The sequence below is a fragment of the Carettochelys insculpta genome, chromosome 6, assembly GCF_033958435.1.
Source record: "Carettochelys insculpta isolate YL-2023 chromosome 6, ASM3395843v1, whole genome shotgun sequence".
Classification (NCBI taxonomy): domain Eukaryota; kingdom Metazoa; phylum Chordata; order Testudines; family Carettochelyidae; genus Carettochelys; species Carettochelys insculpta.
The window spans coordinates 100,438,050-100,458,238 of NC_134142.1; the positions used below are offsets into that span (position 1 = coordinate 100,438,050).

Genomic DNA, 20,189 nt, shown 5'->3' on the forward strand with positions numbered 1-20,189 from the left:
ATGCCGGTTTCTAAACGCTCGCCAGCCAATGCTACAGGCTTGGCATGTGCAACCTGGCATTCTGCACCACAAACGTCGCTGCCGCCATATGGCCCAGCAGCTGTAGGCACGGTAAGATCGGCACCGTGGGGCTGTATGTAATGACTTGCACCAGCGAACTGATTGCGCGGAAGTGGGCATCGGGTAGGTACACCCTTGCTGTTTATGCATGCCCCTATGAACTCTATATGTTGTGTGGGTTCGGACTTTTGACTTTGCGAGGTTGATGACTAGGCCCAGCGAAGAAACGTGTCCGCTGTGACACGTATCATGCGTGAGACCTCTGCCTTCGAGGTCCCTTTTAGCAGGCAGTCTCCCAGATATGGGAAAAATAAACACCCCCTGTCTGTGCAGGTAGGCTGACACCACTGCCAGGGTTTTGGTAAGACTCTGGGGGCCGAGGAGAGGCCAAACGGAAGAACCCTGTGTTGGAAGCGCTCCTGGCCGACCGTGAAGCAGAGGAAGCGTCTGTGTGCCGGGTGGATTGTTATATGAAAGTAAGCATCTAGTAAGTCGAGTGCTGCAACCCAGTCTCCATCGTCCAGTGCCATGAGTATCAAGGCAACTGTGATCATCCGAAACTGTTGCTTGCGCAAGTAACGGTTGAGGCCCCGAAGATCTAAGATGGGCCTCTGGTGTCCTGTTTTCCTCTCCGATAGGAAGTAGCGTGAATAAAAACCTTCCCCTGGAATTATTCCAGCACTCTTTCCACCGCACTTGTGAACATAAGATGGGTCACCTGCTTGAGCCTCGCCTCGTGGCAGCGCCCCTCAGGTGAGGCCTGGTGGGAGGCTTCGTCGGTGGAAGCGACTGGGAGGGGATCGCGTAACCGTGGCTATGATCTCCAGCACCCATATGTCTGTGGTGATCTTTTGCCATTGGGAGTGGAACAGTCTGAGGCGATGATGGAACATGAGATGAGAGTGGCATTGAGCGAGGGTATTGATAGTGCAGCCCCCGACATACCCATCAAACTTGTTGCCTTTGAGGCCTGACCCGAGGGCGTATGGCTTTGTTGAGAATGTCGCCTAGGGGTTCTGTACTGTTGCCGCTATTGATAGTGCCCGTGGCCGTAGCCCCGTTGATATTGAGCACGCTGTGGTTGTAAGCGTAGCGTCTTTGCTGAGGATAACATTTTTTCCCTCCTGTATGGGGGAGTATAAATGCCCGAGCTTCTAAGTGTAGCTCTCGAGTCCTTACTGGAGTGAGGGACCGAGTCGGTTGTCTGCAAAACAGCTTTTGTGTATCAAAGGGAAGGTCCAAGATCTTCGCCTGTAGGTCCCTCAAGATACCCGATGTCTAGGGCCAGGATTCTCTATGCATGACCACTGCTGTAGCCGTTGATCGTGCTGCCGTGTCCGCCACGTCCAGGGCAATCTGTACTCCCGTCTGCGATGCTGCATAGCCCTCTTGAACAATCGCCTTTAACACCGGCTTTTTGTCTTCCGGGAGTGAATCCTTGAGGGGAGTAAGCCCGGAGTAATTATCAAAATTATGGTTTGCTAGGAGTGCCCATAATTTGCCACTCTCAATAGCAGGATAGGAGAGGAATACACCTTCCTGCCAAACAGCTCTAGCTTCTTAGCATCTTTGTCTGATCCCCCGATTTGTACTGAGAAGCCTTTGACCTCTGCTGGGACGACCTGACCACCAAAGAACTTGGTTGTGGGTGACTGAAGAGGAACTTCATGCCCTCTGCCGGGACGAAGTATTTCTTATCCGCTCTCCCATTCGTAGGCGGAACAGAGGCCGGAGTCTGCCATATAGTAATGGCTGACTCCAGAATGGCTTCGTCCAATGGAATAGCAATTTTGGATGAAGCCGGGGGTCTCAGATTTTTCAGGAGTTTCTGATGTTTCTCCTGCACCTCTGCCATTTAAATGTCATGCATGAAAGCCACCCTTTAAAACAGCTCCTGAAACTGTTTAAGGTCATCCCGGGGAGAGACATCCCCGGGGGCCATGGCCTCGTCTGGGGAGGATGAGGAGAAACCCCTAAGGTAAACCTCCCTTGAACCCTCAGGTTCCCGCGGGCGATGACACACTTGTGAAGGAAAGTCTCGGGGTTCTAAATTTAACTCCCCTTGAGACAACTGTGTTTCCGTCCCCGATCGGGAGCACCCACAGGGGTATTGAGCAGCCAGGGGTGGGGACCTGCCCCTGGGTGCAGGCCTGTGGTTTGTCTGTGTCCAGCCTGATAGGGACGACCATGGCAGCATGGCAAGGGTCCGGAGATGGAGACCTGGACCACTCATGGGGTGTGTACCCCCAATGTCTGGGAGAGCGAGACCTCCGTGGCGACACCGATAGAGGTGAAACTGGCTTGTGACAGTACTCCAGGGGGATCCAATCCCAGAAAATGGTGAAGGTGGCCCAAGCCGTAGTGACATCGGTTGGAGGAACGGAGAAGGTGGTTTTTTTTTGTTTCTTTTTCCCCTGATGGGCCGGTGGAGACACAGGCCTTTGGTGCAGCGTGTATATCACAGGGGGAGGGCTTGGTGCTAACAGCAGCGCAGCCCTGCCCAGAGATGGACTGCGGTGCCGGGTTTTTGATGTTGCCTTGCCCCTGCGCTGCGGGGCCGGCACCGCCCCCTCCCCTGCCGGGAATCTCGGCCCCGCTGTTAGCACCGCGCTTGGCACCGTCAGCTGCGGTGCTGCGCGGGTATCCCCCTCCGGTGCCTGCAGGCTCCATGCCTGGCACCCCTGCACTGCTGGTGCTGCGGGGGTCTGTGCCGCCTGTGATGGTGCCACAGCCAGAGTATGCGGCGGGTAGCTGTGTGCTCCGCTTGTCCTGCTCGCTGCAGATGCACGGCAAGGATCGAGCCAGGGAGAGTTCCCTCCGTTTCTGCACTGAGTGGGGGGGTCAGAGCACAGTGAGAACGCGGCCGCGTAGCCTGCAATTCCCGCAGGCGTCGGATGCCTTCGCTATGCCCCACGGAGGCCGGCATAGCTTCACAGCATGACTCACGCTGTGTAAAACCTGAAGAGGCCATTGTGGTGAGTCCTTTATTGTTAAGAGGGTACTTAGCACTTAATCCATGCCTTTCCTCCTCAAAGAGTGATCACCGGCCTGCGGCAGCGGGAGGCCTAATGGCCTTTCACATCCGCTCTGTTCTTCTCCGCTCCTCTCTTTTTCCTTTTTCTTTTTTTTGCTGGTATTCTCTATGTCTTTGCTTTCTCTCTCTTTTTTTTTTTGTTTAATAACCAAAAAACAACAAATTACACGTGGAAAAAAACCACTAAGTAATCTGACTCTGGCCTTAGCCTGAGTGGATTCCGTCTGCAGCCGATGGTGGCTGAGAAGGAACTGGCGGGGACCAGATCGTGCACGCGGCTGGGGGCGTGCAGGGGAGTGGTGCGTGCCGGCGCACGCGCGATCCAGGAGAAACTGCTGGAAGATTTCCGATCTGCGGCGCCGGGCGAGCCCAACACCTATTGTGGAGCACCCACGGGGACCACTCGAAGAAGAACAAACACTTAAGGACAGTAAATTGCGGATATTCTTTTCAGAGAATATTAACCAGTAATGAATGATATTTTCCCAATTATTTCCTTTAAAGTGTGTGTCTGGGGCGGGGGCGAAGGGGGATGCAGTGGCATGGGAGGGTAGAGACCAAAAATAATTATGGGTTACTAGAAGAGATAATTGAATATAGTAGCTCTCTCCATGATTTCTGTAGTTACTGCAGCTAATGACCAATCTGTTAGCTTTAATAGCCTGGAGTCTAAGCCATTAACTAGCAAACTGATCATTAACCACCACTAATGATCACTTTCTTAGAGATCTTCTTTTAAGGATTGAGCTGTTCGCACAAAATATTATTAAAACTCATCTGTGGTCTTAATAATTACAGAAATGCCTATTTCCCTATTCCCAGATATAGCTCTGAAGTTCTTGGCTGGAATAGTTAACTGGAATCTACTTCAACACTTCTCAACATCCTTTTCTAAATACTGCTTTTATAAGCCACAGAATATTTAATAATTTTTTTCTGAAAGAGTGAAAAAATGCTAAAACTGTTCTTAAATCTCAAACTACAAGTTAATTTGAAATCCTATACACACATGCCTTTGATATCTTTACACTGAACAGACTGTGCATGTTATCAACATTCAAAAAAGTTTCCATTAAATTACACTTGGTTACAATGGATATGGTCAAATCATGTTAACAGTAGCAGCACGGGAGACTGTAGAAACTGAAAATGAAAAAAACAAAACAAAACAAAACAAACCCCGCTATTCGCTTACACTATTCACTCACTATACTTAGACTGAACAATTTAAATAAATGAGTTAATGTCAATGAAATAATGGAATTTTGTTGTTTGTTATCATAGTGTGGATGCAGCTGGGCTCACACCCTCCCCCCTCTTCCCCGTTTGCTGGGAAAGTTGGATTCAAAGTCTGCAATCACCACAAAGTACATAACACAGCTGAGCTGCTGTTAGCGCAGGAATCTCGAGTCATTTTTTTCAAGGCATGAAGCCTCCCATTTAGACTCAGACAAGTAACCAGACTTTCAGAAGGGCTCGGCCTACAACCGTTCCAAGTTGGAGGCTGTCCAGTTGGGAGCTAAGCTCTTGAAAATCCGGTGTCCATTGTTCAGTATTAATGTCAGCTTTTACTGAGATGGGGTAAAATTCCTATCACGTGGGCAAAGTTCAAGCCACAACTTTTTCAACTGTGGATAAATCAATTCCCACAGAGTCAACTCAAGAAGGGGTAGCTGGAAAAAAGGAAACACTACACTTGAAGGGCTCTTCTATTTGCAATTCAGCTCAGACTGGTCGCAGTTTTATTCGCCCATTCGGTGGTGTATTGCAAACTGGTGGATTTCAGAGATGCATCTGCTTCCCTCCATGTTCCTATAGTTTGGACCTCCAGACCTTTTGCCTTCTATTTTTCAGTAAGTGGCATGTCATTGATCACTCCATGAGATTGTTTTGTTGGATGGAAGAAGATAGGCATATGATGGCAACTGTCTGCATTTGTGTGCAACTATGCTCTGAAGAAGAAATGAGCAGATGAAGGATACTGGTATTACCCAAAATACAGGTGCAAGTTTGCAAAAGGCAGTTCAAAAGATTATGGCAGGAAAAACCTCAGTAATCACTAGGCGTAGATCTAAGTAGATGTTATTTTGAAAGAACTAACCTAGCATTTACATGATGCAACCACTATTTTGAAATAAATTCAAGATAGTGTCTGTCTTATTTCCAAACAGGTAAAGCTTGTTTCACAAGGAATAGTGCCTATTCTGAAATATCTGTTTCAAAATAGGTGCTGTTAAGACAGGGAAATAGCATCTATTTCAAAATAAGCCATAGTGCATCCAATGGCTCTATTTTGAAATAAGATCTATGTGCTTAGACAATGTATTTCAAAATAGCTAAGTGCTATTTTTAAATGCATTTTTGTGGGTAGGGTGTTATTTCAAAATACGCTGTTTCAAAATAAGCTATTTTGTAATAGCTTATTTCTAAAGACAGCTTCTTTGTAGACATACTCTACGAGACCCATTGTAGATAGTCAAGTTTTTAATTTCCCAAAAAATGAACAATGAAAATTAAGGAAACTGAGTAACAAAAGGTACTTTGATAGTTTATTTTGAGAAGTGCAATTTACACAATTGACAATACAACATACAGTAACAGAACGTTTATAAAAACAAATGTACTCTTCATCGTTAGAGCATGAGCAGCCAAATACAGAAGCATTTACTTCTATTAAATTGTGGCAAATAAACTAATTAAGGTCTGAACAGGATTTGACTCTCTTTTAATTTTAGCTAAGAAATTATAGAAAATTGTCCTTTTTAGCAATATTGATAATAAGAATCAGGTTTGCTCACAAGCACATTAAAATAACATATGCTGTATTGTGCAAAAGTTTTACAGACAGCTTGTTATTGTTACAGTAAATATCAGAACCATATTTAACTTTTCTGGCAGAGTCACCTACATTAAAACCATTTTCATTCCTTCTCTCCACGTTATATGAAATACAGTCGGATTTGGTTAACTCATCTAGCATTTCTGCAACATTACACAAACAAGCCAATCAGTTCCAACTCCTGCTGGATTCTTAAACCAAACACCATTTTTGTTTAGAGAAACTGTTTAATATTTAAGTCAGATACATATAAAATTTGTATTTCTTCAAGTCTGTTTAGTATTTTCACTGAAGGCTGTATGTCTGTTTTGTATTGTTCAATGCAAGTGTTATGATGAGAGATCGTGGATCCTTCCTGTTCTTGAGGACAGTTATCTTTCCTTTCAAGCCCTCACCTACAAGAACAAAAACAATTATTGCAGTAAATGGCTTGTACTGAAATTTGTTTCTGTATATTAGTGAAGTCAATGACCAAAAATCTAGACAAGCTGACAACGTGACATAGGTTATGTTTCATCATACCTATTGACTTCTCACTTGACCCATCCAGTGAGCTATTAATGCTAAGCAAAATTACTACACAATTTATCTGATTATAGCAAAGGACTCAATATGTCCTGCAGACACAAGAGGTCCCCTCCCACTCAGCCTCTCTTAAATTGTTTCTAGTTAAGAGGATTTGCACACCAACTGCTTAGCAGGCCATTTGCAAGAGCTTCTGGAAGCATGTCTCGATACTTCATTAATATAGCAGATAATAAAATGATGAGTTTTAAAAATTACTTCTGCCCTCAAGTTTAAGAAGGAGCTCTTATTTCCCGAGGGAAAAAAATAAAATTAAGTCTTTAACAGCTTTCTTCATGAAGTAAACATCTATGTTAGGGACAGCAAACTACTAAGGGGAAAGCATTACTCCCTGAAGTGTACACCTGCTATTTCTTCATTGTGTTCAGTAGGTAAACATGGAACATTACGACACCCGTCATGAGTAAAACTGAGGGAACCATGTAAGGCTAGTTCATTTCTCAACACATATGCTAAGTATTTCCTATTTGTATTACAGTAACCTGGTTTTGTGTTTAGCCAGAACCTGCAAAGGAATGTTTACTACATTAAAAACTGCATCAACAGTACCAAAGTATCATGTTAGTCTGCATTTGCACAAACAACAAGAAGTCCTGTGGCACCTTATAGACTAAGAGATATACTGGAGTACAAGCTTTCGTGCTGACAAAAGCTTATGCTCCCATTTATCTGTTAGTCTACAAAGTGTGACAGGACTTCTCATTGTTTTTGCACAAACAGTGTCACAATTCAGGACAACTTCACCTGTATTTTCCCCCACAGTTGTTCACTGAGCACACCCACTCTCAGGTTTCTGGATCTATCCAAGGAAGATAATAACTGGGAGGCACACACATCCCTCTCCCTCCTGGTCACATTATTTCCAGGATCAGTAGTTTCCTGCCATCACTATGTTGTCATTCCCACAAGGAGAATTTATCTGGACAGGTCTGTTTCACATCTCTCCTTCAACAGTAAGCAGTGTAAATTACCAAAGGGTTTTCTAAGCAAGAACCAATTTATCCCTAAAGTAAAAGCAATACAATTATTATTGTTAATATGCATTTTTAAAAAAAAATCTACAACATGATAATAAACTTCACAGATTAATAAACTTCATCTGCAGCATGGACTCCATGAAGTGAGGCCTTCAATCCACACCCAGCCACTCTCCTGTGATTTCAAGTTCATTACACATTTTGCTCTGAACACCTGTAATGAGCAAAGGTGTCTCTCATTTATCCAGCCTGGCTCTTTGACTTGATAATCAAACAGACTGTACGTCTGTGCTCAAAACCCAAACCCAAACCGAAAAGTCTCATTTACCAACAGGTTGTTTTTCGCCAGTGTGGGGGTGGGGTAGGAGAGAGAGTGGTGAAGGGATGGAGGTGCTACATTGGGTTTCTGGCCATATCTGAACTGAGGAAACATTTATCTACCTAAATTCCACCCTCTAATATTTCAATGTAACATTCTGTTCATCTTACTCTGTTGTGGCACACTGATTTTGAAATCAAACAGGTGCTATTAGATAACTGTTTTCACCCCAGAGATTTGCATGCTTCAGTAGTGGATAAAAACTTTCCTATGTATTCTTCATCTGTCTTGGAGGTTTCTGAAGCTAATTGTTTATAAAACACTTACAGGCCCTGTAATGAGAGGTGGCATAATAAGGGCCAATTAATAGTATTAAAAATTTGGTACTTGTGTATAAATGGCTGTGTATATTTTTAAGAAAAGTGTGGTATAGGAAAATATATACCATTGGTGGAAACAAAAGCATCTTCCCAAGCATGATTTAAAGCGTGTATCCAAATGTACACATTTCTGCAAGTTTTTACAACAGACATAGTAAGTGGACAATAGCTGTTTCTACAGAACTACAATTGTCGTTCTCGGAAAAAAAAATTCTTGACGTAAGATTCTGAGAGAGAACACACTGATGTGAAGATCACTAACATCTGATTCAAGCTTTATGGATTTGAACAAACAGAAGGCATGAAGATCTATAAATAAATGGACATACTTGCATAGAACAAAGAGGTCATATAAATGCTGAGGTATTCTGAATAACTGCAACTAGTCACAGCTGTTTATAATTTAAATGTCTTCTTGTATTCAGACTGAAATGTTATTTAAAAAGCAAAACAGCAAATAATGCAGTAAATCTTCATACCCTGATTAAAGAACCAGAACTTGCAAATGACTCAAAACAGCTCTTGCTACTGGCCAAAATACTTGGAAAAAAGCATACTAATTCAGATAAGGTATCAATGAACACATCTGAGAGGCCAGATTTTCTAAAGGGGACTCAAACGCTATCTGGGCAAGCACGTACACAAAAATCAATCACAACAGTATTACTATTGCTAATATGGCTTTCTTAACAAATGACACTGCATTATTATTAATTAATATTGCTAATATGGCCAACCACAAATTATGGCACTCTTGTATAGTATTTCTCATCCATCAGTATCAAAGTACTATATAAAGGGAGGTAAATAATATCACCACCACCCCCATTGTAAAGGTGGGAAAATGGGATAAACAGCCAGGTGAACCGACTTCCTCAAGGTCACATGGCAAGTTAGCATGCACCCAAGTATCCTTACCCACAATCCAGTGTACTCTGCACTGGAACATGCTGCACAAAATCTACTTACGTACAAGCACATGAGCACACAGGACTGCATGTATAAAGCAAGTCACCTGAACACATGCACAACCGCATACAAACCTGTATGCTGCAAATCTACAAGCACTAAAGGGCATACCTTAAAGCTAACCAATTCAGAAGCATTCCTGCAAATTTCGTTTATTTAGCTGTTTATCTTGCATCACATTCCCTATCTGATTATAAAAAAAAAACACACCTCGGTCTTAACTGTTACAGAATGTTCAAAAAGTGTAATGCTGCTATACAAAATGCCATCTACCACAATAAGTAGATGCTTCATGCTTGTCTTTTAGCACCTGGTTCAGTTTGCTTTAATTTTCCTTACAACTATCTGAAGACATGACTGCAGCACAAATTGTGTTCCTTGGTCCATTAGTTGAGAACTCATTTTAAGCTCATGTGTAACAAATGGACTATTAAGCAAGTACAGAAATACCTATTCCATAATTTCATGAAGAACTGATGATCCAAAAGCTAAAAGACAATGCTACATAAATTCAGACTAGAACTCAGGCACATATTTTAATCAGAAATTACAGTTGTGCTACATGAATTATTTGGTGAATTTGCGTTATGCATGTGTCTGATTAAGGCTATGTCTGTACTGCATGCCTTACTACAACAGTGCAACCAGGATGCCATAGCCACTCTTGGTCGCCAGGGGAGAACCCTCACGGCAAAATAAAGCCATCCCCAACACAAGGCAGTAGCTTTATCAGTGGGAGATACCCTCCCTTCCCTCAAAAGTGCAGCATAAGCCTAGATCTTTCTAACGGTTCGAGGGCATTGGAGGCGTGGGAGGGGGGAACCTATAAACCCATAACCATGTTCAAGACTTTTAAATTGCAACAGAACTTTAACACACGTAAAAATCACAAGTTTCACCCACATCAGCCAAACTTTTCAGATACGACTGTCTAAAATTAAGCCTCCTTATAACAGCCTGATTTTTGGAGGCAGTAAGCACCTGCATTTCCTAAGAAAGTTAACAGAAGTTGTGGGTATGTAACATCTTTGGAAGTTAAATACACATTAATATGGCATCCAAAATTTTAGTCACAACTCAGAAGAGAGTGCTAGTGGAATATGTACTATCAATGCATTAAACTTAGATGCACTCCAACAACCTAATTGTGGTTTATGGGCACATACACTTCACACCTTCCATTCTGATGCTCATAAGAATTAAGAGTCAGAGACATCATACTGCATATGAATACCCTGCCAACTCTACAACAGCAATCATATATTCAATATGGACATTCCTCCACAATGTGGGCAAATCGGATCTCTATGCTTATAACACTTGTGTCTAGCACAGGGATCTCAATGATGTGACTACCTTTGTTTTGAGAAAGCTTTTCAAGACAAGATACGCAACAGAATTATCCCTACAGTTTTAGTCTCTTAACTGCTCATACGTAGCAACTCTTCTCTTCAAAGTTTTCCAAAATGTTTAGCAAAAAGATAACAGAAAAAGCTTTAAAAAGGAAATATTATTCTTTCAGCCTTTCAGAATGAAACTCTTCAGAGGGTTTCAGAAAGGAATTGTGCTTTTTAGTTGTAAATAGTTACTTTTTGGCAAAGCCACAGCCTGGACCATATACTGTCAATTTAAGTAGAAATATAGGAGCTCTGCTTAAAAATGGATGATAATGTACCAGTTGGTAATAAAGTAGAAGGCTACCCATGTAAAACATTAATTACTCTGCTGCTTCCCCAGCAAACCTTACTCCTTTACTGATCTTTGTCCCACTTTTCTCTCTCACACCAGCCACTACCACCTTAAAATGCCTCTTCTGCCTCTCTGGCATATTCTCCCACCCTCCTTAGTCTCCAAATAGCTAGTAGCTTGCTATTTTGTTTGATTTCTAGAGAGACTGTAGACATGTTCAGCATTTTTGTTTTTGCTTCTGAAAAACCCAAAATGTGCAGTAATGTCTTGGGTAAATAAAATCTATAACCCAACATAAGGCAGCAATCTGCCTGGTTTCAAACCAATGGGGACTGGCCTGTTTCAAATTTAAACAGGTTAAAACAATCTATTTGTGCAGTTATCAGATATCATACTGAACATAAATTTAACACCAGACTGCTGTTTAAAAAGGACTGACAGCAGTTTGTCACAGGATGCAGCATATGTTCACATTCAAGAATGATTTTCAACGAAGGAGTGTAGTCATGGCAGAGTGGTAGCCTCGTAGGAACAACAAACCTTATTCTCAAACTCCGGAGTTATTTAGCCATTTCTCTGAAATTCCACTTTGCTCACCAAGACTGCTTCACTGTGGTAATTGTTGTTCTATACAAAAACACACTGCTAAAATGGAATGACCAGTTATTTAAATGCAACAATCCTAGCAAGCAAAAGCGTAAGATTTGATACCAGTTAGCTATTCCATTTGCTGGTAATCAAGGACATTTAGCCTCAAAGCAAGCTCGGAGAAAAGAACCCATCTCTAATAACTTACCAAGGATTTCATGACAGAGAGCCCTGGCTTATTTATAAAAAGTTAATTGCATTAAGCGATCCAGAGAACCAATGTGTAATTCATTGTCAAGTGGCACAGCAACGGCTCCCCCCACATTTCTGTCTTTCTGAATAGCTTTTTGTAGCTGAACTGAGCAATGGCTGTGTAACCATGTAACAGGGAGGCAGAACAGAACAATTAATCTATGTCACAGAGATATAAGATGACTGATGCATTTTAACAGCTCTACTGTCTTGTAAGCTGCATAGGAAGCTCTCTCTGGGACTGAGCTGCATCACCTTGCTCTTGTTATGCTCAGTAGGATGCAAATAAACCACATTGCAGTTTGATTAGGACAAAACTGAATTTCTTATAGTCTTGCTCCAGCGATTTTATTCATCCCTTGGAAAACCTTGCATTTTGTCTCCCAACAAATAAGTACTACCATAAATGCTTATAGCAAGGAACTTGCTATCTCAGCAGATTAAAAAATGCCTGTCTTTATTTCCATACCATACCAACTTAAAAAAGGTAAATTACATATTTGCAATTGCCCAGTGTGTGGTAGCAGGCTATAATACAACACTGATGTATTAATATGATTCTGCTTTGTGTTATCAATGAGTATGACGGGTTCTCAAGAGAGGTATCTTAACTCCCATTTATTATAGTACATTGCCAACAGTAACAGAGAGGGAGCCGTGCTAGTCTATACACCATCAAAACAAAAAGCAGTCAAGTAGCACTTTAAAGACTAGCAAAATAGTTTATTAGGTGAGCTTTTGTGGGACAGACCCGCTTCTTCAGACCAAATATTGAGTCTGTTCTGGTCTGGCTATGGTCTGAAGAAGCGGGTCTGTCCCACAAAATCTCACCTAATAAACTATTTGGCTAGTCTGTAAAGTGCTACTTGACTGCTTTTTGTTTTGATTGCCAACAGTGAGAGTTATATATTGTGTTAGAGCAGTGATCCACCTACTCCAGTACCCTATCTCTGAAAGGAGGGAGGACCAGGTGCTTTAGAGAAAGAAATGGCGAATTCTATAAACAGGGCAAATCTTTCCACCTCCCCCTACCAGCAATGAATTTTACATTTATGTCCTGAAGCATAAGAATTTATATACGTTCCAATCACAATTTATTTTAAATTCTGGGTTACAGTAGCAAAGACTTTGAAAATGACTGGACATGTTTAAGGATAACAATAAAAACCATTAAGATCCAATCACATACTGTGGCAAGGAGTTCCACAAATTAATGACCCATTATGTGAAAAAGTATTTCTTTGGATCAGTTTTAAATTTTCTGCTTTTCAGTTTGATTGAATACCCCTGTGTTCTTGTAAAATGAGAAAATACAAATAGCCCATTAACATGTCCCTTTTTTCCATTTCCTCTCTAAAACATTAACTACACGCTACAGAGTTAGGTCAATGCAAGGTAGATTACAGCAACTTAACTCTATAAGTGTCTCCACTAGAAGGTTGCTCCTGCCAATCTACATTGCCCACTCCACACCAAAATAGTAATTCGCCCTCTGTGAGAAGCTTAGTGCTAAGATGATGTGATTAGGGCAATGCAGTGTCTATGTACTTACATTTCCTGTTGGCTGTCAGCTTCCCCACTCCTACAGCTCACAGATGGAGCCTAGAGGTCCCAAGGAAGTCAGCCCCAGCTGTTAGCCTTGGGGCAGTGCAGAAGAACTCCAGGGCCGTGTCTACACTTGCCCCAAACTTTGAAATGGCCACGCAAATGGCCATTTTGAAGTTTACTAATGAAGCGCTGAAATGCATATTCAGCGCTTCATTAACATGCGGGCGGCCGTGGCACTTTGAAATTGACGCGTCTTGCTGCCGCGCATCTCATCCAGATGGGACTCCTTTTCGAAACGACCCCGCCTACTTCGAAGTCGCCTTATTCCCATGAGCTGATGGGAATAAGGGGACTTCGAAGTAGCCGGGGTCCTTTCGAAAAGGAGCCCCGTCTGGACGAGACGCGCGGCGGCGAGGCGCGTCAATTTCGAAGTGCCGCGGCTGCCCACATGCTAATGAAGCGCTGAATATACATTTCAGCGCTTCATTAGTAAACTTCGAAATGGCCATTTGCGTGGCCATTTCGAAGTTTGGGGCACGTGTAGACGTAGCCCAGCTGTCACTGCCTCACAATGCTCTACACAGCTAAGTTGGGGGAAGTGTTTCTGGTGAGGACGTGCACCGACGACAGCTAAGACATAGCCTGGTCACGAAGCACTGCAGTAAGTACTGTGGTGGGTGGTTGCTGACCTAACTTAGACTGACCTAATTTTGTAGCATAGACAAGGTCTAAATCCTTTTACTCCTTCCTCATATGGAAATTTTTCCATGTTTCATTCTTGTTAATTATACCTGAACTTCCCCGTTACTGACAGTGGCTTTTCAAGAGTAGGGTAATGCAGACAGAACTCAGTATTCCAAATGAGGGCAGAAGATTCCTATAAAAACTGTAGCAAAATGGGGACCTTTTTTTTTTTAAATGAGTCTGGTTCAGATCTGTACTAATGAGTGGTTACTTGCTATGCTTTTAGATCTAAAGAGGCTGTTAAAAGAACCAATAGGAAAATTAAAACAAGGACACAGATAAAGGTCCTTCAGGAAACAGTGAAGCTCATGATTCCATTGGGGCTAAGAGTAGTTTACTCTTCCTAAGACTAAAGCCACTGCTAAATGGAGGATACCAGATGAGAGGACCTAATGCTTACAAAAGGGTGGGGCTACTGAATAAGTGGGCAGAGACTGCCCAGGAAGAGTCAGAATTGTCTGCATGGAAACAGAGTTGGAGTCTCACAACCCAGAGATGGTGATAACAGGGCTGCCTGAAATGTACTGAGGCTGTCAAGGAAATGCTTAGGGTCACAACAAGGGACAAGTGCAAGTTTTTACCCTTCTTTCTGTATGCTTTTACCCTTCACTCTGTATGGGCAGATTTCCTCTTAACACCGCAGCTGCACTGAAGCACTTCAGCAAAGATGCTACTACACCGGCAAAAAGCTTTTTTGTCAGCACTGTTAATCCACTTCCACCAGAGACACCAGCCATGGCAACAGAAGAATCCTTCCTGTTGACACAGCCCTGGTCTGAACTTGGAGGCTAGAGTGGTATACCTGTGTTGCACAGAAATGCAGATTTTTCACACCCAAACCACTGTTAAGACCAAGAATCCCTGTCCCCTCTAAATATGCGCTGTGTATCTGAATCCATCAACTTCTGTCATTTCCTTCCTGAAACATTTAAGGCATTGTCTTTAGGGGGCATTTAATTGGAAGCACTTCTAGTAGGGGTCCTACAAATAGCAGTGGATGAATGCCTCAGTAGTAAAATAATTTATGGTGAAATGTGAATGCTGACAAGCAGGAGGTCGTGAGTGTTCATTCCTGGTCTCATCCTAAAAATGTGTATAAAATAGTTTCCCAAGCAGCAGTTACATGCACTCACATTCACAGGTGTGCTAAATGCCTTAACAACATGTGACCATGGGGCTGACACCAGCATAAAAATCACATTCCAAGTCACAGGAGATATATCTATGTCAGTTTATTTTTAGTAACTGGGTTATATTTTCCCAGGCAAAAAACCTAGAGCATGTATCCAGTTTCTGAATATCAATATGGAACACACACACACTCTCTCTCTCTCTTTAGTAACAAACTTCTTGGCTCCTCAGTATCTGGGAAAGGTGTTTTCACACCCTTTTGGTTTTAGGAAGTACTCCGAGGAAAGCCTTCTCTTAGTCCCTTCCATTGACTGTGGGGCTTAGTGAGCTGGAGATGGAAATTCAAAAAGCAGCCCACTCTCCCATTTGGTCTCAATGCAAACTGCACCCCTGCTCCAATCCTCATGACTCACTAACAGTGACTCATGACTTGTGAAAAGGCATTGAATGTAATCTGCTTCAACAGGAAAATCATCAGGGACAGAGAAGAATAGTTGCATAATTTAGATTTTATCAAGGTCTATAAGAGAATTTATTTCTCTTGGAAATGGGCTCTGTACTAAAGGTCTTACATCATATGGAGGTATATACCCAGTTAAATAGAGCGCTATTGCTTAAAAAAGTTGGCTTGAAAATTGTTCTTTAAACCAGTGGTTCTCAACTTTTTGGGGCTCAAGATCCATTTGCAAATATTTGTGGGACATTGCCACATAGTAAACAGTCTGGTGATTGAGGTAGCTTCTGTTGGATCCTGTCTCCCAGGAATGGGGCACTGAGTCCTGCGGGCTACACACTCCACAGTGGCAGCTCCTGCAACTCCTGTGCTGCTGGGCATGGCTACTTCCCTACTGGACCAAATCTGAGTGGGCTGTGACCTGGCTCATAGGTTTGTAGCAACAACCATTCAAATTTGGCCAACCCAGATTCCCCATCATTTTGACAGCTGGGCTAAACCCAAGTAGCACTGTGACCCAAAGATTTCCCCCAACCCAGGGACCGAGACACCCTATCTTAAACCCTCCATCTCACCTGATAACAAAAAAACTCGCTGTACCTCATGCCAAAATAAAAAATCTTCCAGAAGATTCTTTGCCTTAACACTTAGGAATATCTACTTATTTTTTCCATACTGCTAAGCCTCCCATTTTTCTTTTCTTGGCTGCAAATGTCTACAATCTATACACACTCACCCCCTTATCTCTTCCTGGCTTGGTAACTTCATGCAGTCACTACTAGCTTACGAATGCCAAAGAGCAACTTTGCATCAGTAATCATTAGTAACGATATAAAGCTGAACTCATGAGACCCTGTGTTTCAAGGGATTTGTTAGTGCTGTACATTTCTACTTTCATGTCCTGAGGCTCGTGACTTCCTGAAGACTTCACAGATGCAGCTATTACAGATTTCCTCAAGTCAGACCACAGACTGCTGCACCTCTGCATCAGAAAGATTTTGCAGTTGCATTGCGGGGATAGAAAGCAAACATCAGCTATTGAGATGCTTTATGTTCAGAAAGCATGGTGGTGTAGTGAGATTTTGTAAACTGACAAGACCAGGGAAGAGGTAAGAGGCTAGGCTGGTTCTATAACAACTCTATGCTCTGCCATTTCTGAGCAGTTACAGGAATCACTGCAACCATACAGCTCTGGACTGCTGCCTAAATTTGAATACATTGTCCCCACTTGCCCTGGCCCACGTGCATATGCTACTCAGTGCTGCTTGGTACATCCCGGTAGCCCCAACCCCTCTACGCCAACATGCCCTCTCTGTTGGAGTCTGCCACAGTGAAGCATACGCAGTTGTACACAAAGCCCACGACAAGGTCAATTCTTCACTGCCGACACTCAGGGCTCTAATATCCAGGGTTTTTACACTGCAGCAGCAGCTTTAAAAAAAAAAAAAAAAAAAAAAAGCAATAGCAAGGAGAAAACTGTTTTAGTGCATGAAGAAATAGGTTACAAAGGCTTCTGAAAATCTTCAAAGCAGTTTTTAATGATACTGAAAGACGTCATAACATAATATGCACGATATTGACATTCTTCCTCAGTGTGGGAAGCTTCTTATTTTAATCTCAAGGAAATGAAAACCAACATAAAAAGGCTGGGTATGGACATTGGTCCTTCTGACATTAAAATTCAGACACCAAGGTAAACTAGATTGTAAAAGGGTGAGATATGTCCACAACTTATCAGTAAACAACAGCTATAGTGACAAGGTTACAACAGAGAATTTAATTGCAATTCTAGAAAGGCAGAATAGGAAATAGATCTTGATGCTTCAGTTTTAAACTGAAATACTTGTACATTCCACATTCAGTTATTGGAGAGCTTAAGTTCTGAAATGAGATTCTATCAATTTTCCCAGAGCCAATTTCCTAACATTTAATAAACCTGAGTATATATAGAAAATTAACAGTTTAAAGTTAGCTAGCTTGCAAATGGCTATTTAATTATGGTGGAAACCAAAGAGTAAAAAGATAATCAAGAATTTTACAGGGTATATTTGTCTGAGTCCTATTTCAATTTTGCTGTGCTCAACCTTTTTGGAATTGTGGAAAAACAGTAACATCAAGGTTTTATTTCCACCGCCAGGCAATATCAAGAACATAAAATAACAGCGATGTGCTGTTTTATTGCTAATGGAGTTTGTTTGCATGCAGATTTTCTGTTTCAGCTTAATGCTGTGTTATAAGGAAGAAAAAAGTCAACACAGAGATTCTTTACGTTATTTTTGGAAGCACAAAATTTATTTACCATATGCCCGGACCTAAAATGAACTCATGAACCCACAATCTTCTCTTTATAATGCTTTGTTTGGAGAAATTTGGAAAAAAATTGTTAAACAGAGTGGAAAGCAGGCAGATGGAAAATCTGGAAAACAAGCAGTTTTTCCTAACAGATATAATGTATTTTTTAAAAAAAACAAAAACAAAAACAAAAAAACCCCAGATTTTTAAGCTTTCAAAGGGTGCCTATTGGAAGCCAGACTGGCACCAACAGTTTGCTTCGACCCAAAAAAAAAAAAAAAAAAATTAGATGGCTTCTTCCTCCAGTTTCTTTCCTTTCTCTGAACTGTTAATTATTAAATTCAAATCCAACATGCTAACAACATTCTTTTACTTCACTGTTCATTGCCTTCAAATATTGCACTATGCCCAGTAGGAAAAAATACAGATGTTACCTTTCAGATTAGAACAGTAGCAAGAGCCTCCCTCCACAAGGTTAAAAGAGCACATTGTACTTCTTGGATTACAACGTAATTTTTGCTTAAATTGATGATAAGAGACAACTCTTTCCATGATTATCATTGTAACCAATTTCTACTGACTTGGTCTCAGGTTCATTATGGGTCAGAATCCTTTCCTCCTCTCTCATTATCCCACAAATGTAATTCGTTCCAGCCTTTCCCAAAGCAATCTGGTTTGGTTTGGGAATTATTAGCATTAATGCCAAAGAGTATACATATGCATTTGTTCACTCTAAAAGAAAAATACATGGATTTATAATTTGAGTATACAAACTGGCATGATACAAAACAGAAATAGCTTATGCTGCAGAGCTGAGTAGTCCTGCTTTGGCATAATGCAGTCCTTTTCCTGTTAAAGTAATACACAATAGATTCAAACAGCTGTAAGCGTTGAAAACAGTCAAGTCTAATATAATCACCAATGCCTTACACTGACTTCACGCAACTCAAAACAAAAAGGTGCTTTTGTATATTTGACAATTAAAAATGAAAAAAACCCCCCCAATTTTAACAATGCTTTACTTACAGTAAAAAAGGTGGTCAAGAATCATAAAAAGTCATAAAACCTGCTTTTAGAGGCACCATAAAACAGACGTCTACAAACTGAGGCACGCCCTCAAGAAGGATGAACCTGGAGCTTAGGCCACCCTCCACAGGACTCTGCTCCCAGCCTCACCCCTATCCCACCTTGTGGCCACAGCCTCAACCCATTTACTTCTGTCCACATGAACTGCCCTCCCCTCAAGGCACATCCCCACTCTGGTTCCTAGGGCAAGTGTGGGCAGGGGAGGAGTGAGAGGGGAGACGGGCCCTGTAAGGTTTGGAGACCATTGCTAAAAAAAAGTAACAAGATTTCTTTTGTCTATCATTATCACAACACATTCTTATGATCCCTTACCAAATATAATACGGAAAGCAAATGTCACCAAAGGTACATAATTTACCTTTTAGATCAGCATGCCTATATTTCCACTTTCTGCAGAATTTTCAGCTACTCATGGAACCAAAATGAAAGAACAGATTTCAACACTAATATTAAAGTATCTAAGCATCTTCCTAGATTTAAGCATCTCACTGAAATCCTCTGACGGATCTTATTTGGAAGCAGGGAGATGCCGACTCTCACATGGAACTGATAAAACTATGCCTGACAGGGTCCAGGCAGTTGCCTTGGAAAAGCATACAGCAACTGGGAGATTCTTCAATCTATTCAATGCTAACATCAAAAAAGCTGGGAAAAGGAAAAAAGTATTATTTAATGCTCGTATTTGGTCTCCATTATGCCAGATCAATGTGAGGTTTAGACTGGTTAACACCTATTCACCAAGTATTTCCAAAGCTTATTAGGCACAATTATAATTCTGCCATTACCAATGTTTTTGCTGAGCACTGAAATGTTTGAAAGAAGGAATACAATTGTTCAAGGAATTCAGACATTTTAGGCATTTGTTAGCTCACTAGATGACCAGGACAGGATAAAATCTCCAAATATAACACATTTGCATGCTTTTTATACTTCTTTCTTCAGTGCATTAGCACTGAGAGCATCCCTATGGGAAAAAAATGATCTAAACACTAAGGGTATGTCTACACTAGTGAGGTTTTTTTTTTTGAAAAAGCTAGGGCTCTTTTGAAAAATCCTGCCGTGCAGCTATACACAAAATGTGTTCTTTTGATATTAAAGCAGAAGAATGCAGTATGTTTTCCGGTGTCCCTCTTCCTCTCCCAGATGAGGAGGAGTGCCTTTTTTCTGAAAGACTGTTCTGGAAAAAAAATGTGTAGACACCCTGGGGGCCCTTTGTTCTATAGGGCAGTTCTCATAACACCA

General features: G+C 41.8%; 1 protein-coding gene across 2 annotated transcripts in view; it reads right to left on the bottom strand.

Annotated features, from left to right (window-relative positions):
• Positions 1–5,635: 5,635 nt before the first annotated feature.
• The window catches only part of PRMT3 (protein arginine methyltransferase 3), a 116,835-nt gene continuing 102,281 nt past the window's right edge, over positions 5,636–20,189 (bottom strand). For both annotated transcript variants that reach the window (XM_074999020.1, XM_074999019.1), the window contains one exon: positions 5,636–6,328. In XM_074999020.1, the coding sequence (XP_074855121.1) occupies positions 6,219–6,328 (110 nt within the window). In that variant the 3' untranslated portion in view covers positions 5,636–6,218. The remainder of the gene's footprint in view (positions 6,329–20,189) is intronic.